The sequence below is a fragment of the Penicillium digitatum genome, chromosome 1 (assembly GCF_016767815.1).
Source record: "Penicillium digitatum chromosome 1, complete sequence".
Classification (NCBI taxonomy): domain Eukaryota; kingdom Fungi; phylum Ascomycota; class Eurotiomycetes; order Eurotiales; family Aspergillaceae; genus Penicillium; species Penicillium digitatum.
Genome location: NC_089384.1, coordinates 1409708 through 1435070, shown reverse-complemented (window position 1 = coordinate 1435070; position 25363 = coordinate 1409708). Strand labels below are relative to the sequence as shown.

Sequence of the window (25363 nt, the reverse complement as noted above, 5' to 3'; positions counted from 1 at the left end):
ACACAATTCAAGGACTTTTTAAAGAGCAAGATTTGTATTAAATCATTGTAGACGAACCCATGGCACATATGACATCAGATATTCTATCAACAAGCCAGCCACACTGGAACATATAAGATCCATAAACCAAAAACAAAATAGCCATTCACCAATCCATAGTCTGGCATTTTTAGTAGATTACGCCAGATCTTCGCGCTGCGGGACAAGGGGAGAAGAAGTATGAACAAGGGGACCGAAAGTGCCTCACAATTACTCTGGCGGCTCAGCCATCACATTGTGTCGAGTCTCAGCTTCTGATGTGGCTTCAGACGCAGTGCTCCAGTCTCCATCTTCCTTCTCGGACACTTTCTCGATTGGGGAAGATAATGGAACAGGATGAGGAATGACCTTGATACCACCGGCGCGAGTGAAAAAATCTTCTGTGCGAAGACCACGAACTTCTTGGGGATCCACTGCATCTATTTGCATCCCGCTGGCCTTTTTGGCTCGAATAAGCTCGCGCACAGGAACCATTGCTGCATCTCGGCATGCTTCCTTGATATCGCTACCAGACATACCGGCCATAGTCTTGACAAGATTGTGCAGATCGAAATTATCGCGATCGACTTTCGTGTCTTTGAGAATCAGGCTGAGAATGCGAAGGCGCTGGGCAATCGGAGGAAGAGTCACGGGAAACTTCTTCGGCATTCTTCGGAGAATGGCCTCATCAATGTCTTGAATACGGTTGGTCGCTCCTAGGACAACAATCCGCTGGGCCTCTCCCGTCGAATTTGCCGATGTAAGACCATCCCAGTGAGTCATAAATTCTGCCTTCACCATGCCACTTGCTTCATGCTCACCACTTCGCCGAGTTCCAAGAACAGCATCAATCTCATCAATAAAAACGATGGCAGGTTGTAATTTGCGCGCAAGTGAGAACACTGCATTAACCAATTTATTGGAGTCACCGTACCACTTCTCTGTCAGCGTTGAGATGTGTAAGTTGATGAAGCATGCTCCACTCTCTGATGCTAGAGCTTTAGCAAGCATGGTCTTTCCGCAGCCAGGCGGACCATATAAGAGGACCCCAGAAGGCGCGGTCAACAAAGACGACGTGGAAGCGTAGAGATGAGGCATGGTCAGCGGGTATATGACCGATTCCTTCAATTCCTCGATGATTTCATCAAGTCCTCCAATATCTTCAAACGACACTGGGATATCCTCTGGCGCAACAACATCCATCGCAATCGCTTGTTCGTATTGGTTCAATGTGAGCTCTTTCTTCCGTTGCCCCTTTTCCCGCTTGGCACATTTCCGTGCTGTATCATCATCCGATCCATTCCCGCCTTCCAGTCGGCGTATGATGGCCGCGGACTTCTGTCGTTGTTCCTCCTTCTTCTGGCTCTCTGGGTCGAAATCAAGGCGTGATAGAAGGTAGCGAATAAGGAAATATGCAGATGCAGACTATAGTAGTGTTAGAAGCATTCGGTTATATCTGATAGAAGAAATTTCTCACAGTGCCCGCAATCATCAACATTTCTTGGAAGAACTGCTGCCATCTTCGGCCACCGGCTGAAGCCATGGCGATAAGGGAATGATTGGATAGAGTGCAATGGTAGCGCCAAAAAGGACCTCTAATTGAAAGTAAAATCAAGGAGGAACAATTGTAAAGTGAAGTTCACCAGGATTAAGACAAAATAACCGAGTCACCGAAGATCACTCGGGCAGCTTATGGCGCGGGACTGGGGGTGATGCCAGTCACATGTCGCAAGGCGGAGAAGGCGGTGTTGTCCCCCCCCCCCCCCCCCCCCCCCCCCCAGATGTTGTTGTCGGTGCGCGCGTCCCGCGATTATATAAATGTCATCAAACAACTTCACTTAGGTACATTGCACAATGCCTAAAAGGAAAGCTCCTCCCAAACTCTCTGGTCTATTAGGCTCAGATGACGAGGACATCATGCAAGTCGAAGCGACAGAGACACAAGAAACTCACGAGCCTCCCGCCAAAAAACGGAGAGGAAGACCGCGTACCTCAAACGAGAATGTGACCGAGACCAAATCTACCAAGCCTGCTACTCGCACAAAAAAGCAGCAAGCAACTGTAGCTGCAGCTGAGCCAGAACCTGCTACAAACAAAAAGCCCGCCCGCCGAGGACGGCCCAGAGGAAACAGCAGTGTAGCCGAAGACACGGAAACATCTGCGCAGGCAACCGAGGCGGAGGATATGGTACCAGAGAAGGATGATGCAGACAAACAGGAGAACGAAGACCCATTCGTCTCAAGGAATATAAAGAAGCAGCTACCCAAGGCCCCAAAGGCTGCCCCAGCACGCGGTCGAGGACGACCTCGTGCGGTCAGCACACAGCCCCAAACAGATGGTGAATTTCAGTTTACCCCGAGCGGTTCGAGACACGTTAGTTTCAAGGAAACTCGGACAGAACAAACCGAGCTGAGCCCTCTTGCTCGTGCAACGAGTCTGGGAAGAAAGGAACCTGAAGTTGAAGATTCTCAATCGAACGAGCAACCCGCAGCGGAGCTCGTAGATGAGACTATAATTCACGAGGAACCGGCATATAATCGCAAATCGATGTCCCCCATGAAGAGTGCTCGCTCTCGGCTATTCATGTTACGCACCTCTCAAGATTCTTCTCCTCGAAAACGCAAGCTTGGGGGCACCGAATCCGAGCAGGGCGGAGACCCAGAGCTGAGACGCAGGCTAGGTGAACTGACCAAGAAATATGATGCCTTGGAGAGTAAATTTCGCAATCTACGGGAGATTGGAATTGTCGAGGCCAACACCAACATGGAGAAATTGCGAAAGCAAAATGAGATTGTTACCAAAGGTATGCTATTCTATTATCTCACAGCTCCTACGACAGATGAACTTAAACATCCTTAGCATCGAATGAATTGGTTTCTTCGCTCAGGGCCGAAATGGATGCCCAGCGAAAGCTAGGACTGCAAAGCCGTGGACTCCAAAAACAACTCAAAGACCGTGATGATGAATTGGCTCGGCTCAAATCGAGCGCTGATGCAGCCCAAGAACAGCTTGCATCTGCCCAGTCTGAAGTTAAAGCCTTACAGACCAAGCTCGCTGCGGCGCGGAACACAGCTGCCAGTCTCGAGGGGGCTTCAAAGGTCCCCGGCAGTGCCATCAAGGGCGGCGCCTCCAACCGTGCTAATGCAGCTGCTACCGCTGAAGCGGCGCAGGCTTCACAGCTGGCGCAATTGAAAGAAGATTTATACAGCGACTTAACAGGATTGATCGTTCGTGATGTTAAGAACAGAGAGTTAGATTACCTTTACGATTGTATCCAGACTGGAATCAACGGAAGTAAGTTGCTCAACTCCCTAGCAATTGCGAGCATTTTTATAACCCCCTTGCAGCTCTTCACTTCCATCTAGTCGTGCCAAAGGTCTCGACTGACTATGACAAAACCGAGTTCCAATACTTGCCTCACTTGGATCCTAACCGCGATCGTGACCTGATCAACTTGTTGCCAGACTTCTTGGCCGTGGACATCACCTTCGTCCGTGGACAGGCCGCCAAATTTTATACGCGCGTCATTGATGCCCTCACAAAGAGGCGATCTCTTCCAGCGCAATAGCAGTGCCGATACCAAATGTCAATTTTTGGAAATCTTTTTCTAGGAGTGTTCATTTTCAGGGAGTTTCTTTGGGACTGGGAATTCCATGCTGTTTCAATCACCAACAACATCAATGTAGAGCAAGTCCACCTTCCAAGGTTGTTTTTACATGAATTCTTATATACCTACGTTTTACTCAGTGCTAAATGCATGTCAGTGGGCCCTTTGCCCAGTGAAACACGCTTCGCAAGGTCCTCCTTCAACAAATCAACTGCAAGGCATCTCAAGTTCTCAAGAGAATCATTCTATAGGCCATTATTTTGAAACTCGGGCTTGAACTGAGCTGTTTCCTGGCTAGATACCATCTTCTTACTATTACAATACCTCCGAGCCTCTCAAAGTAGGTGTGAACCCCCACACCCATTCTATAAGCACCACATCTCTTTCTACATCACTGTATTTGATACCTTCAAGCCAAGGTGCATTTTTCCAGCTCTGTTAAGACAATACAGAGCATCGACCGGGAAATTGCTACCAGCATTTAGAAAAACAACTGTTGGATGTCGAATAAACAAAAGAAGGCCTGTGATTCGTTCTCACCGCCAAGTTCCCCAATGCGTCCCTGTTGACGGGTTGACGTGTTGTCCAACCTTTCATCTCCTTTTTTTTTGTGAATTTCTCTACCTTTCTTTGTGGCCGTGGACCACTTCCACTCTTTTATAACTTGATTATTTAGGAGACATAGATCATGGCGCGTCTCGGCCGTGTTGGGTTTCTTGCCCTCGCAGTGGTCTTCCACTTGATCTATACATACTCAATCTTTGACATCTACTTCGTCAGTCCAATTGTTAGTGGTATGCGATCATACGGTGTCGAGCGACCATTCGGAGCCCCTGCACCTGCTAAACGTCTCGTTCTCTTTGTTGCCGACGGCCTACGGGCCGACAAGGCCTTTCAAGCTTTCCCCGACCCGTCCCCCGACGCCGATCCAGAAAACAACGAGTTGATACGCCTCTCTCCATTCATCCGCTCGAAAGTCCTCTCCCACGGAACATTCGGTGTCTCGCACACCCGCGTCCCCACTGAATCACGACCCGGCCATGTTGCGCTTATCGCAGGTCTCTATGAGGATGTGTCCTCAGTCACCACGGGGTGGAAGATGAATCCGGTGAATTTCGACAGCGTGTTCAACCAGAGCCGACACACTTGGAGCTGGGGCAGTCCTGATATCCTGCCCATGTTCAAGGAGGGTGCTGTGCCGGGCAGGGTCGATGCGGAGATGTACAGTGAAGAAGCGGAGGACTTCACCGTCGATGCAACACATCTGGATACTTGGGTATTCTCCAAGGTCCATGATCTCTTTGAATCGGCAAAGAACGACCCAGAATTAGACCAGAAATTGCGAGACGACAAGTTGGTGTTCTTCCTCCACCTGCTTGGACTGGATACCACTGGTCACTCTTTCCGGCCCTACTCGAACGAATACCTACACAACATTAAGGTGGTGGATCGAGGAGTCCAGGCCGTTGCGAAGCTAGTAGAGGATTTCTACGGAGATGATGAAACGGCGTTCGTGTTTACCGCAGACCATGGCATGAGTGACACGGGCAGCCATGGTGACGGTCATCCAGACAATACGCGGACACCGTTAGTTGTCTGGGGATCTGGCGTCGCGCAGCCCCAGCTTTCCGCTAGCGGGATTGCCGCGGGCCATGAAGATGGTTTCTCGGCGGATTGGGGATTCGACCAGGTTCGTCGACACGATGTAGCACAGGCCGATGTTGCCGCGCTCATGGCCTATTTGGTCGGACTTGACTTCCCCGTCAACTCTGTTGGTCAATTGCCGCTGGACTACCTCAACGCGAGCCCCAATGAAAAGGCGCTGGCCGCTCTCGCCAACACTCAGGCGGTTCTGGAGATGTACAACGTCAAAGAAGAGCAAAAGAGAGGCGCGGTGATCCGATATGTGCCTTATGAGCCTCTATCGGGGCACCACGAGAATTCGATTGAGGACAGGCTGGCAAGAATCAAGGCACTCATCTCTAGTGGTGACCACGAGGAGGCTATTGTGGTGTCTGCCAAACTTCTTCGTGTTGCTCTCGAGGGTCTGCGCTACCTACAAACATATGACTGGCTGTTCTTGAGGACCATTGTCTCCATTGGATACCTGGGTTGGATTGCGTATGCGCTGACAACAGTTATTGATCTGCACGTCTTGCATGGAACATCCGACTCTCACCGGACGATAATGAGTATCTCATTCTTCTCGTCAATCCTGGTCGCCTTGTTCTCGGTATTCCTTTACCAGGGCTCATCCTGGCGCTACTATTTCTATGCATTCTTTCCGGTTTATTTCTGGGAGGAGGTTTTTGCGCGCCGTAAGGCTCTGATTGCCGGTCATCACATTGTATTGGGCCACGTGCACTCTTCCACTGGATACCTCAAGTTTGGACTCCAGCTACTGACATTCCTTGGTGTGATGGAGGCAATGGTTCAATCATATTTCCATCGCGAGATCTTCACCGTCTGCTTTGCCTTGGGTGCCTTGTGGCCTGTAATCCATGGCCTTAGCTTCATTCGCAGCCATGCGTTGTTGTCTGCGACTTGGGCTCTTGGCTGCGGGCTGATGAGTTCGTTCACTCTTCTGCCAGTCATCAAGGTCGAGAATCTTGATACAATGTAAGCTGCTTTTCTACGACAACAATTTCCACGTGGCTAATCTGTTGGCAGCACATATGGCGGTTTGCTCATGTTCCTCACTGGCATCTTGTATTTGCTGTTTGAGGATGCTATCATTGGAGATCGTGACCCGGAATCCAAAGAACCAAATGTTACTGGCCGTGTCGGCTCGCGAGTCCTCATGGGAATTCAGCTTGGCATGGTTCTGCTTGCTGTCATCGTCACTAGATCATCTGTACTTTCGCTTCAGGCCCGCCAAGGTCTGCCTTTCGGAAACATTCTGGTTGGATGGGTTGTGCTAAGTAAGTTCAAACAGCCGAGGGTCCTAGGACCACTACATGTGCCTTCGCCGAGCAATGCTAAACATTTTCAGTTGCTTCCCTGACGCTTCCATTCTTCCACCGTCTATATCCGAATAGCCACTATCTGCACCGACTCATGATCATCTTCTTAACCTTTTCGCCAACATTTATCATACTCACAATCTCGTGGGAAGGGCTGTTCTACTTTGTATTCTGCATGACCATAATGACATGGGTTCGTCTGGAACATGCCATTTACGTCCACACAGCAGGCGCCTTGAAGAAGCCTCAGAATTCTGGGATGACGACAGTCGACGGTGCAACTTTCTACTACCGTACCCTGACTCTCTCCGATGTCCGCGTAGCACTCTTCTTCTTTTTCCTTCTGCAATCGGCTTTTTTCAGCACTGGAAATGTGGCCTCAATTTCAACCTTCTCCCTCGACAGCGTTCGCCGCCTTATCCCCGTCTTCGACCCCTTCGCCCAAGGCGCACTTTTGATTCTCCAAATTCTCATCCCCTTCGCCATTATCAGTGCCAATCTGGGGATCCTGAACCGCCGCCTGGAGGTCGCCCCTAGTGCGCTCTTCATGGTTGTCATGGCGATCTCAGACATCATGACCCTCAACTTCTTCTTCATGGTGCGCGACGAGGGCTCGTGGCTTGACATTGGCATGACCATCAGCCATTTCTGTATTGCAAGCGCCCTCTGCACCTTCGTGGCAGGTCTAGAGTTCCTCAGCGAGCAACTTGTCAGCGGTGTGAACTTCGCTCCCACGGTGGCAGCCGTAGTCCAAACCATCGAAGAAGTCACTGAGTGTGGCCACGAGGACCGCAAGGAGCCGAAGAAATCCCAGTCCAATGGGGTCAAACAGTCCAAATCCAAGTCCAAGGGTAAGGGCAAGGGCAAATCAGGAAAGAACGGGGGGTCATAGTTGAGATGTGAAACTAGTGTAATGCCCCTTGCCCACACATCACTTGCATAGGGCTATTCTTCTGTTCAACTGGTCGTTCCAATGTAATTTATTGTATGATCCGCCTGGCCACGAAAGGCACTAATTCGGAGACCCTTTTTCCATGAAGATTGGGTCCACAATTCGTTATTGTTCCTCTTTGCAACATCACTCGTCTCACGGACTACATGCAGATGGTGATCTCAAGGTACAGCCGTTTCGCCCCGGGCATGTCCGGCGAACGGGCCTAGTGAAAGAAAAGAACATACCTGGCACCTGATTATTCTTTACGTGCATCCTTTAGCAACAGGGAGTGGCGTATGAGTTCAACGGAAATAGGCTAACGGGGCGCTCTCATTGGTCAAAGCTCAAAGTTGCCGAGGCATCACAAGCCAGAGGCTCATCAACAGGTTCAGGACTTCTGAAGAATCTACTTCGATGATAGTACGGAGTAGCTCATAGCGAAATGAGTGTTCCCCCCGCAACTATTCCCCTGGTCACTTTGGTCCCCACGTTTTCTTTTCTCCGCAATCTCCTTTAACTTTGACGCCGTTGAATTCGAGGGGATCAGTAATGACCCATGTTATACTCCGTACCTTTCAGAGTTGTATGTCTGAACCGGTTCCAACACTAATACATGCCCAAAAACAAAACCCCCCCAACGTTCCTAACTAGTTTACTCTAGAAAACCCCTATACATGTATACACTAAGCGGTGGCCAGTGGGCAGTAGCAGGTCACACTGCATATGCATCCGCACATCCCGCGAATTTGGCCCGTGACCGAAAATTGTCTCCGAGTTCAGTCCTGAGAGAAATCCCCGACATGAGAGTATACATCAATTCCTGAACACCTCCGTATCTTCCCGCGTGAAGCTAATGTAGGATCTAGGACCTTTCGCGTCGCGGCAACCAAACTTTCAGTCGGGATGACCCCCCCGGAGCCCGAATGGAGGCTGAAGCAACGGTATTTCCACGCGGTGGTCTAATTTGGGCCGGTTTAGTGTCTGGAGTGTGAAATGATTGGCAGTTGGGGATTGGCACTTCAAATAGTAGTAGTGTACACAGATTATCATACGGAGTATAATGACGACATTGTTTTTACTCTTCCCGAGCTTGTTACATAAGAAATTCGGTGATCCCGTTTCCCTTTAAGAAGAGCATTCCACCAGGATACCTCCATCGGTCTTCTACCCCCATCTGTCGTTCTCTCCATGTTTTTTTGTGGTCCCCAGTTCCAGCAGGGTTCCAAATGTGCATCTTTTGGTGGCTTTTGTTCCGTGTTCCGTTACATGCACCGAGCTAGCGCCTAGTTGATGAGGGCTCGGTGTGATCCCCTGCGCCATATGGGCTTTTAAATCCTGGGTTCTTAGGGTCACCTTTTTTTACCCCTTTTCGTCCATTTCGCAGACGTATGTTGTTGAAAGCAGGGAATAGAAGAGAACAACCTCGAGAAGATTTGAACAATGGTAAGAAGAAAGTATACACACAAAACCATCAATTCGAAGCATACCTATGTTGAAAGTATCCAAGTAGGGGAGTATAAATGCTGACCAAATAGAAACTCCACCAAGAAATTGATATTGCCACAACTTCACCCCAATTTTTGATAATCCTTCCTCTTTCCCCTCCTCCACCAGTACTATTTCTCATTTGTTGGTTTTCTGTTCTGTTATCTTGATCGCGTGGCGTATATTTTCTGTGTTCAAGGTTCCCCTTTCATCTATTCTTCATACCCCGTACCCCGTACTCCCGTGGGCCTAGCACATTTTATTCCCTACCGCTTTCCCTTCCCCTCCGAGAGCACCTATTTCTCCGACTCGATTCAGTCTGAATTCCTTGATGGAGAGACCGTGTGGCAATGAGTACCACTGAATTCCATACCGACCAGCTATCGGACAACCATACCAGCCCGGCTCCTAGCAACGCGGGCTCGACGGGGACTTCGGGCATTACGGTGCGCAATGGTCCACAAGGCCAACCTCTGAGTTTCAGAAGGTAAGCTGGTCGTTTCTGGTACCTGTTCAGTGATTTTTTCATATTGGCGACACGGTGTCCTAGCCTGATAAACGGATTGTCGCGGGGGTGCGGGCGCAACGCAAAATTGGGGGACAGGGTTTTTTTTTTCGGTTTTTCGCTTCCCTTGTACCTGAAGGGAAACTTTCCAAGTGAAGAATTTTTGTGCGCTTGCTAATTCGTTTTATCTTATCTTAGACAACGTGCATCACGCGCGTGCGAGGTACGTCTGGATTTTTAGGGAGACGCGACTCTGGGGCCGAGGTTCTCAACGCACCTCGGCTCAGTTCCTTATCGCGATACATTCTCTCTTCCCTTCTTGCGATTTGGATATGTAGCTGATACTTCTTTTTTCGACTCAATCAGACATGCCATGCTCGCAAGGTGAGTTTTTTCTTGGTCTCGCCGCCTTCTTTTTGTTCTCGTTCCACGCTCTAACCGTCTCTGTCGCCCAGGTTCGATGTGATGCAGCCAGTCTCGGGGTGCCCTGCACCAATTGTGTCGCTTTCTCTATCGATTGCAAGATCCCGTCCCCCAAACGAAAGAAGAACAATCAGAACAAGAGCAAGGAAGAGACTCAGTATGACGGCAGTCCACCGCAAAATACCTCCTCGGTCGCCGACGCGGGAGTTGCCCACTTCCAACCCACGAGCACTGAAGAGCCAGCCGATTCAGCATCTGGATCTGTCTCCACATCCAGGGAAAAGGTGAAAGGGTTGGTCTCCGATATGAAGAACAATGCCTTTGGATACCGAAACAACCTCATAGGCGTCGACGGCCTGTCCAATACTGCCCTTTCCGAGGCCGAGGCAGCCCAGCAAGCTTCAGCCAATAACGCCTATGCCCAATTTATGAAGCCAAAGTTTGCCCGTGCTCCAATTAAAGAGGCTGGCCGGGTGGCATATTTGGGTGAATCGTCGAATCTGTCTCTTCTGGTTCAAGACCGACATGGAACAGCAGATGTCGTCCACTACCCGCTCCCCCCGAATATGAGAGGCTCCCGCGCCCGTTTGACGGACTTGGACAACTTGGAAATTGATATTTTGCACCAGCGAGGCGCATTCCTGCTCCCGCCCAAACCGCTGTGTGATGAGTTGGTCGACGCCTACTTCAAATGGGTGGCACCCGTCGTGCCGATAATCAACAAGAGTCGCTTCATGCGTCACTACCGTGACCCGAAGAACCCCCCCTCGTTGTTACTGCTGCAGGCAATTCTGCTGGCAGGATCGAGAGTCTGCACTAACCCGCAGCTTATGGATGCGAATGGTTCGACAACCCCTGCGGCTATGACTTTCTATAAGCGTGCTAAGGCGCTGTACGATGCTAGTTACGAGGATGACCGTGTCACTATCGTTCAGGCATTAGTGCTTTTGGGTTGGTACTGGGAGGGACCAGAAGGCGAGTTTGCAATCTACTAGTCTACCTCAATGGCTGTTCTGACCAGTTACAGATGTCACTAAGAACGTATTCTACTGGACACGGGTCGCTATGGTGGTAGCTCAGGGGTCTGGAATGCACCGCAGCGTCGAAATGTCTCAGCTTAACAAACCAGACAAAAGACTCTGGAAGCGAATCTGGTGGACCCTGTTCACCCGGGATCGATCTGTCGCTGTCGCACTGGGACGACCGATTGGAATCAATACAGATGACTCGGATGTTGAGATGGTTACGGAGGACGATTTCATTGAGGATGAGCTCGACAGTGTTGCCGAATACCCAGCAGACCCTGTTCATGTCCAGTTCTTCCTCCAATATGTCAAGCTGTGCGAGATCATGGGCTTGGTTCTGTCGCAGCAGTACTCTGTGGCTTCTAAGTCACGGCGCATGAATGCAATGGATCTCACCCACTCGGATATGGCGCTCGCCGATTGGTTGCAGAACTGTCCCAAAGAAGTATGCTGGCAACGCTCTCGGCATCATTTCTGGGCGGCTCTCTTGCACTCTAATTACTACACTACGCTCTGTCTTCTTCACAGGGCTCATATGCCGCCTGCCTCATCCGCACCCAATAACTACAGAGTGGAAGAAATGGCCTATCCATCGCGAACAATTGCCTTTCAGGCTGCAGGCATGATTACCTCTATTGTTGAGAACCTACAGGCACATGGGGAGATCCGTTACACCCCTGCCTTTATTGTCTACAGTCTATTCTCGGCCTTGATTATGCACGTTTACCAAATGCGTTCCTCGGTTCCTTCTATCGTGACCACTTGCCAGGAAAGAATCAATGTCTGCATGCTAGCCCTCAAGGACGTATCAAAGGTCTGGCTGGTGGCGAAGATGGTGAATACTTTGTTTGAGTCTATTCTCGGAAACAAGGCATTGGAAGAACGACTGCAGAAAGCTGCAGGCCGAAGACATCAGCGCACGCGGCATGGAGAATCATCTTCCTCCAAGAGGCACGATCCGCCGAAACGTAAATATGACGATATGGATATCGGCATGCCAAATGGTGGCGGGCCTACACCCTCCGTGTCATACGAACGCTCCCGGCCCCAGACACCCGCTGTCACCCCCTCCCGGGAACTGAATCAACCCCCTCCTGGCGGCCAACAGTCACCCAAAACCCACCGCGGTCCTCACGATCCAATGACCGGCACGGGTAATTCCCGCGCCAACACCAGGCCTACAACCCCGTTCAACGGCCAATTCTCTCTGCCCGCCACACCCCCCGACTTCTTCCTAGTAACCCGCACCTCGCCCAACCTCTCCCCCTCCCTCTGGGAGAACTTCCAACCCGATCAACTCTTCCCAGACGGCACCGCCTTCTTCCCGGAGCTGACCTCGCCACCCCAGCCCGCTACAGTCGACCCATCCCTCCAGATCTCATCACAAATGGCCCCGGGCATGGGCCCGCGCCCCAGTCCTACCATGAACACCCAGCCGCTCCCCGGTTCGGGCCGTGGCATGTCTGTCTCCCATGGTAGCCCGACGATAATGTCGGGACTGCCGGGCACGATGAGTATGCATCCCCACTCATCGCAGCAGATGTTCGGCATGGAAGGTCATCATCAGCAAGCCTGGCCACCCCTGCATGGTGCCGACAGCACCATGAGTGCAGCCACGATGGACGCTGCCAGCCAGGACAATGATACTTGGAGCAGTAGTTCCCGTAGCGGGCCGACTGCGCCAACGACGCTGAATGTTGAGGACTGGTAAGTCTCCAAAGAACTTGCGATTCAAGTTTTTTTCTTTTGGTTTAGAAAAAAAGGATTTTCTTTTGCTAACGCGCATCAGGTTTCAATTCTTTGGCATTAACGGCGGTCTCAGCGATCTGGCGGGATAAACAATTCTGATCTAGATGGAGTATGTTACGCTTCAAATTAATGCTGTTACGCACACATTACCTGTCGAGAGTGGACTTGGGGGCTTTCGAGGACAAAGCACACGCAGGTTTATTTTTGTTTACTCTCATCTCATTCATCTAATTGCTCTGCTGGTATCTACTGTCTTTTTGGGGGGCTTTCCTTTTTTCTGGTCTCAAAATGGAGTGCTCTTGGGGTGTGGTGGGCTTGGCTGCAGCGTTGTGGGATTCTTTCGTGTGTTCTATCCTTAGTGACGGTCTGATTTATGATTATCTGGATGAGGTTCGCAGTCCTGTTGTTTTCTTGTGTTTCTCTGTTATTCTCCAATTAGGGTCAGAAGAACAGTCGTCTGCGTTTGCGGCCTTGTGATGTCCTTTCATGAGTCCTTTCAATGGTTTTTTTCCCACGGATTTTTTGTACCCGTCAGTTTCGTAGATAGACTACGAAAAAAATAAGTGAAAAGACGCTTGATTTGTGACATGGACTTTTCTATGTATGACCTTGGATATTAGGGAAACTTCCCGAACTGGCATCCATACGGAGTTGGTAGAGCACATGAAATTCAACTGCTAGTCTTCATATCCCCCCGGCCCCCACATTCCCCCTAAAGCGCACACTAACCTTTGTGAATCAAGAGCATCAGGCCAGAACCTCCGATCTGCTAGATCTGTCTCTTGATCGAACTATCGTGCCTCGGGCAGGCCCCACAGGATAACGATGAAGAGTTGGCTGATTGATCCACAGTGTAGGAGCTTGTCCAGGCAATTATTGGCTATGTTTGGGGTTAAACGAAAGTCAGTGTAGTTGAGAACTGTTTTGATCGTTCATGGACGAATGTCGCTTCCGATTTCGCCAGTTTTGTTTGCTTCTCTCTGGTGAAGGTATTGAAGTACTTTGCGCATCCTTCTGCAGATCTTAGACAACAGAAATCTAGACAAACATGAATACAGATAGGGGAATCGTGGAGAGCCAGGTCGATGATTAACGAAAGTTGACGAATTTCTCCTGAGTATTCAAATCACACTACACAGCTTCTAATTGACTTTCAAGTCCTGCCTTTTTTTTTATAGAGATGACCAAAAGATACGTCTTGGCAAAGAAGCATTGGTGGCTTGACAAGCTATACCAACATTTATATCCAATATCCTCAGTTTCTCTTATAGTCTTCCTTTTAGTCTTCTACAAATATGATCCAAATGTACTCCGTACACAAATTCCAAACACCTTCAACGGAGTCAATGTTGACTCATAACATCTCCACATACCTGCATGCCAAATTGGGACTAGCGGATGACGAGATCGCAATGGCCGTGGCTCAACGAATCAGCGCCAGGTCGGACAAGTCAGCTTGTCCGGGGATGTGAACTGCTAGAGATTCTTTTCTTTTTTGGTTTTTATTCTTAATCCTCTTCTACCTTCTGGCCCATTCGCATCGTTCGACTCTTGTTTGTTTTCAATCTTCAATTGCCCTCTACACCCTCCACACACACACGTATACTCCCCCTCTTTCTGGCCCACAGCGATGTCGGCTTCTGGATCCGGATTTCACAATGCTGCCTCGGGGTCATCCAGCGGTGTGAAGAAGGGTTTCCCTCAGGTTGACCTGTCAGGAAATGACCTTCCACCTTCCCCTGCCCCGTCTAGCCCTCATGCTGGTCGCCGATACAATATTGCCACCGAGCTGGTTTTCACTGAGGGCAGTGACCAATACAATGCTAGCAGCGTTCCTATCTATCAGGTACAGATTAATTCTTTGCGCCTCAAAGGCGCTTCAAATTGGACCAGAAAAAACTAATCATGTTGAATCACATAGAGTGCTACCTTCAAACAAACCTCCAACGCCGGCGGTGGAGAGTATGACTACACACGGTCCGGGAACCCAACTCGCACACATCTTGAGCGTCACTTGGCCAAGATTATGTCGGCACAGCGCGCCCTGGTGGTGTCCTCCGGCATGGCAGCCTTGGACGTGATTACAAGACTTCTCCGCCCCGGTGACGAGGTGGTCACTGGTGACGACCTCTACGGTGGCACCAACCGTCTGCTTAAGTATCTCTCGACCAATGGTGGGATTGTCGTACACCACGTCGACACGACAGATCCCGAGAAGGTCCAGGAGGTGCTGAGCTCGAAGACAACCATGGTGCTACTCGAGACCCCCACAAATCCCCTGATCAAGATCGTCGATATCGGAAAGATTGCCACCGCCGCCCACGAAGCCAACCCCGCCTGCATTGTCTCTGTGGACAACACCATGATGTCTCCTCTTCTCCTGAACCCACTGGACTTTGGCGCCGACGTCGTCTATGAGAGTGGCACCAAATACCTCTCCGGACACCACGACCTGATGGCCGGTGTCATTGCTGTAAACGACCTGCAGCTCGGAGAGCGCCTCTACTTCACGATCAACGCATCAGGCTGCGGCTTGTCACCGTTTGACTCGTGGCTGCTGCTGCGTGGTGTGAAGACGTTGAAGGTCCGCATGGACCAGCAACAGAGCAATGCCCAGCGCATTGCTGAGTTCCTTGAGTCGCATGGCTTCAAGGTGCGCTACCCCGGTTTGCGGTCCCACCCGCAGTACGAACTCCACAATTCCATGGCGCGGGGCGCCGGTGCTGTCCTCTCGTTCGAGACCGGTGACACGGCCATTAGCGAGCGCATTGTGGAGAGTGCCAAGATTTTTGCCATCAGTGTCAGTTTTGGCTGTGTCAACAGTCTGATCAGTATGCCGTGCCGTATGAGTCATGCCAGCATTGACGCTAAGACGCGGGCGGAACGTGCGTTCCCCGAAGACCTGATCCGGTTGTGTATTGGTATTGAGGATGCGGATGACTTGATTGACGACTTAGAACGAGCGGTATGTATTCTGTGTATTCTTTTGCAATATTTGGATTTCTACTAACCTCTTTTTTTTTTCTTAGTTGGTGCAAGCTGGTGCGGTCAATGTCACTATGGATGGTATTGAGGCTCGTTAGAGATGTAGTTTAAGATACTGGTATTTGGCGTTCGGAGATTCTACAACAAGAATAAGAGTATTATGAAGCAAATCTGTCACCTGGAACTCCGTTTCAAATCGTAGATGTCCTATCTCGACAACGCTGGAACAGCGTTTAGCCGATAAGCTTATCAGGCCGGCATCGGAGAGTCGGCGCCGGGTCGCGCCCGGGTCATTCTCGTCCGAAGCTGGGGGAGACCAACGATAGAAATAATAGTCTCTCAGATTTCGCATTTGTAATCCATAAGATTTCATTTGATTGTCACTTAATGCATGGCCTCTCTCTTGTCCATACGATATGAGCATGAATCCGGATGCTGTTGCGCAAGATGCAATATTTACAATGGCAGCAGTAGAGCAGGAACAGGGTCAGGAACATCAAGGACAGGCCCCCAGCAAACGCTCCACAGCTTCAACGTGGAATACCAAGGATCTGGGCAAGCGAATTAGCGTCGATGTCGCTAGCGCAGCAACGGCCGGCGTGCTGACCTGCCCATTGATCACCGTCATTGATCGGTGAGTAGATATCACAGCTCTCAGATGCTAGTCACAAGACTAATCCCGACAGTGCAATCATGGAAAAAGCATCTAAAGGCTTCCCTATCGGCCAAACAATCAAAAGTTGCCTCCGATCGATGGTCGCTCGACCCAGCGGCTTCTTCTTCACCACCCCATTCATCCTCATCTACACCCTATATACCTCGACCTACCTCACGGCGAACGCAATCGACACCCTTAGGTCAACAACTCACAACCAGTCTTATAACGCCATCGACACAGGCCTCCCCAAATTCTTCGCAACAACAATAGTCAACATGACGATCTGCGTCTACAAAGACGCGCGCTTCGCCAAAATGTTCGGTGCCTCTCCTCCCTCCGAATCGCCAGCTAGGAACAGCACCATCAACAAAAGCCCAGTCGCACCGAAGTACAGCTCCGCTCTCCGTGCACCACCACCACCACCTCCTCCTCCTCCCTCCTCACCCACAGCACCAACCCTCCAAATGCCAAAGGTCTCCTACGGTCTCTTCTGTCTCCGCGACAGCATCACAATCTGGGCTTCTTTCAACATTCCCGCCCTCATCGCGCCCTCGGTTCCAGACTTCCTCACTTCAAGCCCAACCATGAAATCCAGCATCGCGCAATTCGCCTGTCCCGCTGCTATGCAGTTTGCGAGTACGCCCATGCACCTCCTCGGTTTGGATCTGTATAACCGACAGCCAGTCGGTGGTCTGCATTGGATGGAACGAGCGGCGCGGATTCGTCGTGACTATGTGCCTAGTTGCTTTGCGCGCATGGGGAAGATTGTTCCTGCGTACGGGGTTGGTGGTGTGGTTAATGTGCGGATGAGGGATTCCTTGATGAAGAGAGTTGAGAGGGGAGACTGATTTGGAATTGGATTTGATATCAAGCAATATGCTGATTCCTGGGAAGGGTGAAAGGTAGGGTTTCGCTTGGCTAATGACCTGATGATCTCTTCATTTTCGTTTCGTTTTATGTTTATATTTGCTTTTCGTGGTGGATCTTTTGATCTCCCATTTCTTCCTCATCTCTCCACTCAGCCTTACGGGGTTAATGCTCGGCGTTATTGTTGGTTTTTAGACGTTAGCCTCGGTGTTTCATATCCCCAGACTTTGTTTTATATTTGGCCGGTGATTGTTTCGGGTGTCTTTCTCTGTACCATTTAGTTCATACTTAGATTGCTGTGTATTCACTTGTCATTTATTGCAGATTCAGGATTTAGTCTTGATTTGAGGTCTCGTCCGTCAGTGACTTGGGTTTTCATTGGATTTTGACATTAATTTTGTAAAAAAAAATTAAGTACTTATTGGGATCTTTTATGGTTGCAGCAAATATTACGTCTTGGATAGAAGCACAACATGTACTCGATAGCAACCAATAGGTCCATAGAAAGAATCGAAAGAGAGTCAGATCAACCCAGCAGATCATGCTCCAGGTCAAACACCCCTTACCACCTGTCGAAACCACTTAGCCGATTGTCGTGATATAGAAAGGAAGCCAAAGACTTACACAAAAGACTCGGAATGCAGATACAGCTCCTCCACCTCACCCCCAAACACTCTGGTCTGTGCCAAAGCTGCCGCATTCCGAGTGTCATGCAGCATAGAAGCTGGACCACAAACCAAAACCCCAACCCGCTGCTTCTTCCGAAGGTGCGTTCCTTGAACATGTGCCATGGCAACAGTGCGCGCAACCAGTCCAAAAATATCGGGCCGAGCATTGCGGTGAACATTCAAACTGAAACTACCTGTGGTACTAATCTCAGCCGGCCGCACCTTGTCAGCCGTGCACTTAACATCACCAGATTCCGAAGCCGAGGAAGTCCCCGATTCTATCTGGTCAGTGACATGCACAGACACCGCAGTCTCTAAACGGTTTTTGGAGTTTGCAGATAACATGGTCGATTCAGAGAGCCGTGATTCGATCTCTTCGATGTACCAATCTGCCATGGCGTGATCGCGTGTCGAGAAGACAACCTGGAGGTTCTGCCAGGAGGGTGCTCGTATTTCACTTGCCGATGCGTTCATGCCCGTCAGCCGGAGAGCTTCGTCTACCATGGCAAGTGAGAATCCGCCTCCTGAACCGCCAGCTATCACCAGGATCGTGTCGAATTGCGCCATGTGCGGTGCACTGATGCCGCCATACGGTCCCTCTATCAGGATCTTCTTCGTGCAGCCTGGATTCTTGGCTGCCATTGCTCTGAGGCGACCGGTAACGCCGCCACGTGGCTTGATGTAGAATACTAATTCCGAGGCTTTGCCAATTTCGTCTGGATTGCGACATGCGGAGGAGATGGTGAAGGGATGGGCAGTGAGTAGGTGTAGGTCTGTTGTGAGGAAGCGCACGAAGATGTGCTGGCCTGGGGTCCATTTAATGATTGATGGGACCGCAACGCGGACAAGACCACCAGGAAGGAGTTCGAGAGTTGCGTTGTGGATACCGTGCATTAAATAGGTACGGACGTGGCTAGCTATCAGGCTTAAGAAGTAGATTACGCCCGAGGCTATGAAGTAGTCCCTGATTTGTGTCAATGCAGGGTCATCATGGGGCTCATTGGAGTCGAACATACCAAGAAGAGAGCCGGAAGTCGCAGTGAAGGAATAAAAACACGATAAACACTACCGCCATGAAGATGTGAGTGGCTTTGAAAAATTCGTAGAAACGATTGCTGTGGAAGAGTTAAGATGTCATCTCCTAGTAGAGAGGTTGATTATGATCTCACCGAATGCATGGTAAAGACATAAGGGTTAGATATGTCTGTGAGAGGAGAGCAGCGACCCCCGTCCAGTAGACGACACTTGTCTTCCACTTCTGCATCATATCCCCCTTCCAGATGTGATATACAATGAAGGGAAATGTATGAATCAAGGCCAACACAAACATCGCATAGCTAGTCCAGTGATGGAATACTTGAAGTTTCTCATGCGGAATCCCAGTCACACCAGAGATCATGTTGGCTTTTGTGCTCAGTGCCCTAAAAGGAGGTCAGCAACCGAATCGTATGCTCAGAACCCTACACTCACAGTACAAATGGAAGCAGCGCAAGAGCCATCCAGCCCGATCGAGTCGCAATTGGAGGACTACTTCCATAAGAAGCATCTGTCGGCCAGTAGTAAGGTTGCGGGCCAAGTGTCATCGCTATAAAAGAGGTCAGTCACCATCCTCGTCACACCGTCGGAAATCCAAACCCCCCACCCAAAAAGAAGACAACGCCTACAACGCCCAGAATCACCACGCCCAATGCTGGAGACCAATACCCTAGCGTAGGCAATCGATATCCACGATAGGACAAGTATCGTGAGGCAGAAGTGAACATACGCCATGGTCTGGTCCGTCTCACTCTATCTGGAGCGAATCGTACGAGCAAGTTCGAGATCGCGAACACTCCAATCACCGCGCACATGAAGTAGACGGTATTCAATGCGTAAACATGGTCGGCTTGGTACCTAGAGCAGATTTCGGATCAGCACATACACGTGTAGACAACTTGGAAGAAGGCGCATACCAGTATCGCCAATGAGATTTGCGATAGAGACATTGAGCTTCGGTCAGTTTGCATTTGTCGGCGCGAGACGAATGAAGCATCACCGGCTGATCGAGCCAGGGCGTGCCATGGGCCATCTTCATGTCCATCATTTTGTGCGACCGAAAGTAATTGATACCAACACCTACAATGGCCAAGGGAATTCAAACCTCAAGACATAAGGGATGATATTCTAAAGTAAGTGCTTGGATGGTAGAACCGAAAACAGGGATATCTCGTTTCTTCTCCTTGTGCCTGTCAGACTGTGGGCCCTTTCAGTTCAGTCCCCGAGCGGATCTGCTCACAATTGAGCACATTTCGTGGGGAGATGGGGTCTGCAATCCCTTGAAGCCTTGTGGTTGGTTGGAATAAAGGCCCAGTGGACTAGAGCACATTTGCGCTCGATACTTGGGGCTGACATCTGACGTTGTATTTGGGTTACTCCCCCTAGTCAAATATCATGCAAGGATGTATCAATCTCATCCGAATCTTCCTAGTAGCTGTTTAACGCATGCGGAGCACTCTCGAGAGCCATAATGAACACTGGTCTCTTACGTGTGAGAAGATATGGAAACAAGTCGGAATATTATCAAAGAGTCATAAGGTAGTATCTACTAAATCACAAAGCGATGGAATAACCGAAAACAGTAGGAAAAAAAAAAAAAAGAGAAGAAATTGAGGCAGATATCTGCATCGGGACTAGCGCCTCACATGGTAGATCCAACCCTACATTCCAGTCAATTGCGCGATGATTCTGAGTCTTAGGTTCTCTGTTCAAGGGGAACCACTTCAACAGACACAGTAGCTGTAATAGGCCCCTTGGCAGTGGATATCGGGTTCTCACTCCCGATTTCACACATTCTCAGCGCACGGTAACCTCCACGCACACTGTCTGCCTCGAGGCCCTTCGCTCGAAGAACGCTGGTAGCCACGCGTGCCGAATTCCCATCGTAGCATACCACGAGAACATGATGCCGTCCCAGATCTGAGACCAAGACGTCATCCTTGAATATCTTCTCCAACTCCACCCATTGCGCCTCCAGAACACCCGGATCCGAAAACGGTGACGGGATGTGAGGCCCAATACTCGACAATGGCAGATTAATCGAATCAGGGAGGTGCCACGCAGAGAAATCGTCTGGCTGGCGCAGATCCAGAACCCGGTTCTGCGGCTTGAGGACAATCTTGCTCAATAGTCTTTGCGCAAGGGATCGCGGTGATCCATAAAATTGGGGCAGGACCTCTAATGCATCCCGCTCCCAGCTCTCATCATATCGATGCAGGTCAACTTCTGTCAGGCGCTGGAGAATAGTGGATCTATTAGCTCGTTTGCTCAATTGTCCTTTTTGTTCTTAAATGGGCTAGCCAAGACGTCATGGACGTGAAATTTACCTCGTTTCGGATTGGGGGAAATTGCTGCTCGTCCAGCTTTTGGAAGTACTCATCAATGTACTGATACGGTAGGTCGCAGCAGAGGAATACACAATGGGTTGTGCCGTCCGGCCCTGCGAGCTCGGACAGGGTTCCTGCAGCCTTGCGCTTTGCCAGCATCTGGAAGAGTCCTTGGAGGTTGAATCCGGATGATGGGCCACACACCAATCCCTCTCGGCATAGATTCAGGGAGTGAGTGTATGACTCGACCGACCCAACTTCCTCGATGGTATCTACCGCTGCTTTCCAGGGAAACTCAACAGGGCGCAGTAGAGCATACGACCTAGGCCCAGGTACCCGGTCACCAGGGGCTGTACAAACACCAAGTCGATGAACAGATGGCTTGACGTCTTTGAAATAGGTTCCTAGACCGGTCATGGTGCCAGAGGTGCCCATACCAGCGCAGAGAACGTTGATTTCAGGTAATTGCTTGAAGATCTGTGGTCCGGTCCATCGGATATGGGACTGCCAGTTGTTGTTGTTTTCGTATTGATTGGGGTTAACACTTGTCGCGGACTCCAGAGCCATTCTTCGGGCATTTTGAATGCCGCCTCGTTTGTCTAACGGCTCTGGTTGGGATGGTCCACCAAACAAGGTAATGTCGAGACCGAAAAATTGCATCAGCTTCAGTTTTGCATTGCTGGTTTTGTTGCTCATGAAGGCCCGGGTGTCATTTACCCCGTGCATGACTCGGGCGACCATTGACATTGAAATTACTGTGGATCCGGAGCTGTATTCGATGATCCTGTCAGTCTCGCCAGGCACAACACTAGATTCGAGCATGTTCAATGCTGGGGTTGTGTCAGCTTGCAATTGGTGATTGGTATTCTCCTAGGACTTCTCTTACCCGGCATTGCTTTAACATTGTTGGCCGGATGCATGGTCATCATTTTGGCATAGATCCGTACCCCATCTTGATCGTAAGGGTTCAAATAAGGTGGCAGCTCTACGAGAGGCAAAGGAGGCTGACAGTCTGGGTCGAAGTATTTCTTCAGCGAGTCAGTACCGACGTATACGTTGTGTTTGTTCATACTGGTCGCTTTCTTGGAAGAATTTATCAGCTTGTTGAGACACACTTGGTGCAAAACTTAGATGCGGATGGTCGAGGAGCAGACAATCTGTACTGCATGTGTTTGGAGAGCAACCTTCTCGAGAGATGAAAACAGATCCGAGAGAAGATAGAGTCCCAGGTCACAATGGGAAATTAAACAGAGTGAATTTCTATACCCTCCATCACATGCGCTTCCATGTTCCGTCTTTGGCGTTCGAGCAGGAAAGTACGATCTACCCACGCTCCACTGGTGAGTATCTCGCCACACGACTCAAGATGAGGGCTAAATGCCATAGGTGGACTCTGCAACCCCTGTTAAGATGCTACTACGAATATGGAACTCGAGTGGAGCGATCTCGGGGATATCGACACTGTCCAAGTGTACGGACTAGATCAGACCCCGCAAGCCAAGCCTCCATGTCACAGAAGTTAGATATAGAACGGTTGAAAACGGAATCTTTTGCACTTGTAGCTGCGTCATTCTCTGGCATGTTTGACGTCGTACCTTGCAACGTTCTAGAATTAGATTGTTCATGTGTTACATGGTTTGGCAAGGTCCTCAGGAATGAATCATCTGCTAGCTAAAAGATATTCTGAAATGTGGATCGACGAGAGGGCTTGAAAGGTTCTGTCAACTTTGACACACAGATCTTCTGGCAAGTTGCTCAAACTGAACGCCGATCAATGATGCACGACGAAGTGATAACTCCATAGATTGGATTGATCATTCCGCTTTGCCGCCTTGAAACGCTTCTTTCCTTTGTCTCCTTTTCTATTTCTCCTGAGTTCCTGGGGGTCTATGAGTTACTTTCGATCCCTTTGATATCAGTGCATTATGACAGGGGTGCTCAAGGATTCAACCCCAGCAGAGGATCTCGCGATTGAGAAGAATGGGACTGATGTCATTTTCAACGAACAAACTAATTATGTGCCTAAGCGTACGATTATCACGGTCAGTGGATGCAGTGATAAGCAACAGATGGTCCAGCTAATGTCACTCTTAGATTTTCCTAGCATGTTCCAGCGTTGATCTACTAGCGTTAATGGACCAGACGACCCTGGCAGCCAGTGTGTCTGTCATAGGGAACCAACTGGGAGCCAGCAACCAAACTTCCTGGATTTCGGGCAGTTATTTCGTGTGAGTATATCTTGCTCTGGGTAGTTTAGAAATTATTCAGTCAAACTAAACGTCGTGCAGTACATCAACCTGTTCCCAACTGCTATATGGAAAACTATCCGACATCTGGTCTCGCAAGCTTGTGCTCGTCGTTGGCCTAGCCATTTTCTTCATCGGTTCATTGGCTGCTTCCCTTGCACAGACAGCCACGCAATTGATTGTCTTCCGTGCTTTCACCGGAGTTGGTGGCGGTGGTCTCATGACGGTCGCACAGATGATCGTCAGCGATGTTGTCCCTCTACGTGAACGAGGAAAATATCAAGGTATTCTAGGTGCTGTCGTTGCTATTGCTAATGGCATTGGCCCTATCATCGGAGGCGCACTAGCCTCCATTTCAGAAGACTCATGGCGATGGATCTTCCGCTTGAACCTTCCGCTCACTATATTAACCACGTTGACTGTTTTGTTCTTTATGCCACTTCGAAAAGTCACAGGCAACTGGAAAGTCAAGCTCAAGGCCATTGATTTCTTTGGTGCGCTTCTGGCTCTCGGGGGAACTTCGGTCTTACTGCTTGGTTTGACTTGGGGTGGCGGCGAGTATGAATGGAAATCGGCACATGTCATTGTGACTCTGGTCGTTGGATTTACCATCTCTGTTGCATTTGTTGCGTGGCAGTGGAAGGGCGCGTCGACACCGCTGGTTCCGATCCACATCTTCCAGGGTAGGATCGTGAACGGTGCGTGTTTGACCATGTTCATCAACGGGTGGAACTTTCTGGTGCAAGTATACTATATTCCCACTTTCTATCAGCTGGTATTTGGATACTCGACGGTAAAAGCGGCTGCAATGCTGCTTCCCATTACTCTCATGCAAAGTATGAATCTTCGTCGTCTCGGTTGTGTTGCAATGCTGACTTCCTTCACAGCAATCAGCAGTACAGGCTCTGGTCTTGTTGTACACTGGGTAGGTCGATACCGTGAATGCATCCTTTTTGGATGGATTATCTGGGCTATTGGTCTGGGTCTTTTCTCAACGCTCGATCAACATTCGGGATTAGGAAAGCAGATTGGATATGGCATTCTGACTGGTGTCGGGGTTGGAAATACTTTGCAGCCGTACGTGATACTCTCTCTCTCGGCCCATCTAACTACACTAAATTCCTTCAGATCTCTTATTGCCGTTCAAGCCGGTGTTGAAAGACGGGATATGGCTGTGATCACCTCATTCAGGAAGTGAGTGATACCCATAGAGATGCTAGCCATTTTCTGGAGCTTAACAATACGCAGCTTCGTGCGAAACCTCGGCGGCACTGTCGGGCTCGCTATTGCTGGCACTCTCATGTAAGAGTGATTTCAAATCCAGTGTCTTGTTCAAGCACTAATTTACACAGAAATAACATTGTTTCGTCGTCCATCTCAGTCCTCAGTCTCGACGAATCTCAGTCCCGCTCTCTTCTATCAAGTCCACAGACTTATCTTTCAAAGTTATCTGCCGCAGATGCCGATCATGTCCGTGGTGTGTTGAGACCGGCCTATCAAAAGGGATTCCGTATCATCTTCATTGCCGGTGCATCCCTTGCGACATTTGCTTTCTTTTTAGCTGTATGGCTGATGCCTCAGGTTGGTCTGAACCGAGCAGACGATCAAGCCTTGAAAGAAGAAGGAAAGAAACGAATTAAAGGAGAGTTGGACGAAGAAAATGGAGGGAGCTAGATTCAATCGACTTTGGCCACAAAAGCATCCACGTCTTTTTTTTTTAAATTTTTCTTACATTGGACCCCAGTTTAAGCCATTAACGCAATGTCCCGAAAATTCATGTTGAATTAGTCTCTTAAAAATGATCTGAAAGAATGTTAAAATGTAGGATATAACCTGAAAGATGCAAAAGCCAAGGTATTGAGGTATCT

General features: G+C 49.6%; 9 protein-coding genes across 9 annotated transcripts; 6 read left to right on the top strand and 3 right to left on the bottom strand.

Annotated features, from left to right (window-relative positions):
• Nucleotides 1-249: 249 nt before the first annotated feature.
• Nucleotides 250-1561, bottom strand: Pdw03_2815 (Membrane-spanning ATPase, putative; the record flags this gene model as incomplete). Its single annotated transcript, XM_014682206.1, has 2 exons — nucleotides 250-1443; nucleotides 1496-1561. The coding sequence occupies 2 exons, from the start codon at nucleotides 1559-1561 to the stop codon at nucleotides 250-252; spliced, it is 1260 nt and encodes a 419-aa protein (XP_014537692.1).
• A 311-nt stretch (nucleotides 1562-1872) lies between these two features.
• Pdw03_2814 (Chromosome segregation protein (Pcs1), putative) lies at nucleotides 1873-3586 on the top strand (the record flags this gene model as incomplete). The annotated part of the gene is made up of 3 exons (XM_014682207.1): nucleotides 1873-2821; nucleotides 2878-3312; nucleotides 3366-3586. 3 exons carry the CDS (start codon nucleotides 1873-1875, stop codon nucleotides 3584-3586), a joined length of 1605 nt encoding a protein of 534 aa, XP_014537693.1.
• Nucleotides 3587-4313: 727 nt separating this feature from the next.
• Pdw03_2813 (GPI ethanolamine phosphate transferase 1) lies at nucleotides 4314-8514 on the top strand (the record flags this gene model as incomplete). The annotated part of the gene is made up of 6 exons (XM_014682208.2): nucleotides 4314-6244; nucleotides 6296-6546; nucleotides 6618-7439; nucleotides 8102-8105; nucleotides 8184-8328; nucleotides 8389-8514. 6 exons carry the CDS (start codon nucleotides 4314-4316, stop codon nucleotides 8512-8514), a joined length of 3279 nt encoding a protein of 1092 aa, XP_014537694.2.
• A 448-nt stretch (nucleotides 8515-8962) lies between these two features.
• Nucleotides 8963-12798, top strand: Pdw03_2812 (C6 transcription factor Ctf1A, putative; the record flags this gene model as incomplete). Its single annotated transcript, XM_066100295.1, has 8 exons — nucleotides 8963-8965; nucleotides 9058-9135; nucleotides 9388-9494; nucleotides 9711-9735; nucleotides 9879-9896; nucleotides 9968-10910; nucleotides 10963-12667; nucleotides 12750-12798. The coding sequence occupies 8 exons, from the start codon at nucleotides 8963-8965 to the stop codon at nucleotides 12796-12798; spliced, it is 2928 nt and encodes a 975-aa protein (XP_065955695.1).
• A 1541-nt stretch (nucleotides 12799-14339) lies between these two features.
• On the top strand, nucleotides 14340-15792 carry Pdw03_2811 (Cystathionine beta-lyase, eukaryotic; the record flags this gene model as incomplete). The annotated part of the gene is made up of 3 exons (XM_014682211.1): nucleotides 14340-14555; nucleotides 14631-15674; nucleotides 15739-15792. The coding sequence occupies 3 exons, from the start codon at nucleotides 14340-14342 to the stop codon at nucleotides 15790-15792; spliced, it is 1314 nt and encodes a 437-aa protein (XP_014537697.1).
• A 318-nt stretch (nucleotides 15793-16110) lies between these two features.
• Pdw03_2810 (Pyridoxal phosphate-dependent transferase, major region, subdomain 2) lies at nucleotides 16111-17200 on the top strand (the record flags this gene model as incomplete). Its single annotated transcript, XM_014682212.2, has 2 exons — nucleotides 16111-16328; nucleotides 16381-17200. 2 exons carry the CDS (start codon nucleotides 16111-16113, stop codon nucleotides 17198-17200), a joined length of 1038 nt encoding a protein of 345 aa, XP_014537698.2.
• A 581-nt stretch (nucleotides 17201-17781) lies between these two features.
• Nucleotides 17782-19970, bottom strand: Pdw03_2809 (Ferric-chelate reductase, putative; the record flags this gene model as incomplete). Its single annotated transcript, XM_014682213.2, has 7 exons — nucleotides 17782-17788; nucleotides 17844-18851; nucleotides 18904-19002; nucleotides 19057-19308; nucleotides 19358-19472; nucleotides 19653-19780; nucleotides 19840-19970. The coding sequence occupies 7 exons, from the start codon at nucleotides 19968-19970 to the stop codon at nucleotides 17782-17784; spliced, it is 1740 nt and encodes a 579-aa protein (XP_014537699.2).
• Nucleotides 19971-20618: 648 nt separating this feature from the next.
• Pdw03_2808 (Tryptophan synthase beta subunit-like PLP-dependent enzymes superfamily) lies at nucleotides 20619-22319 on the bottom strand (the record flags this gene model as incomplete). The annotated part of the gene is made up of 3 exons (XM_014682214.1): nucleotides 20619-21158; nucleotides 21250-22079; nucleotides 22136-22319. The coding sequence occupies 3 exons, from the start codon at nucleotides 22317-22319 to the stop codon at nucleotides 20619-20621; spliced, it is 1554 nt and encodes a 517-aa protein (XP_014537700.1).
• Nucleotides 22320-23174: 855 nt separating this feature from the next.
• Nucleotides 23175-25169, top strand: Pdw03_2807 (MFS drug transporter, putative; the record flags this gene model as incomplete). The annotated part of the gene is made up of 7 exons (XM_014682215.1): nucleotides 23175-23291; nucleotides 23344-23477; nucleotides 23538-24331; nucleotides 24383-24572; nucleotides 24624-24689; nucleotides 24744-24797; nucleotides 24848-25169. The coding sequence occupies 7 exons, from the start codon at nucleotides 23175-23177 to the stop codon at nucleotides 25167-25169; spliced, it is 1677 nt and encodes a 558-aa protein (XP_014537701.1).
• Nucleotides 25170-25363: the final 194 nt, after the last annotated feature.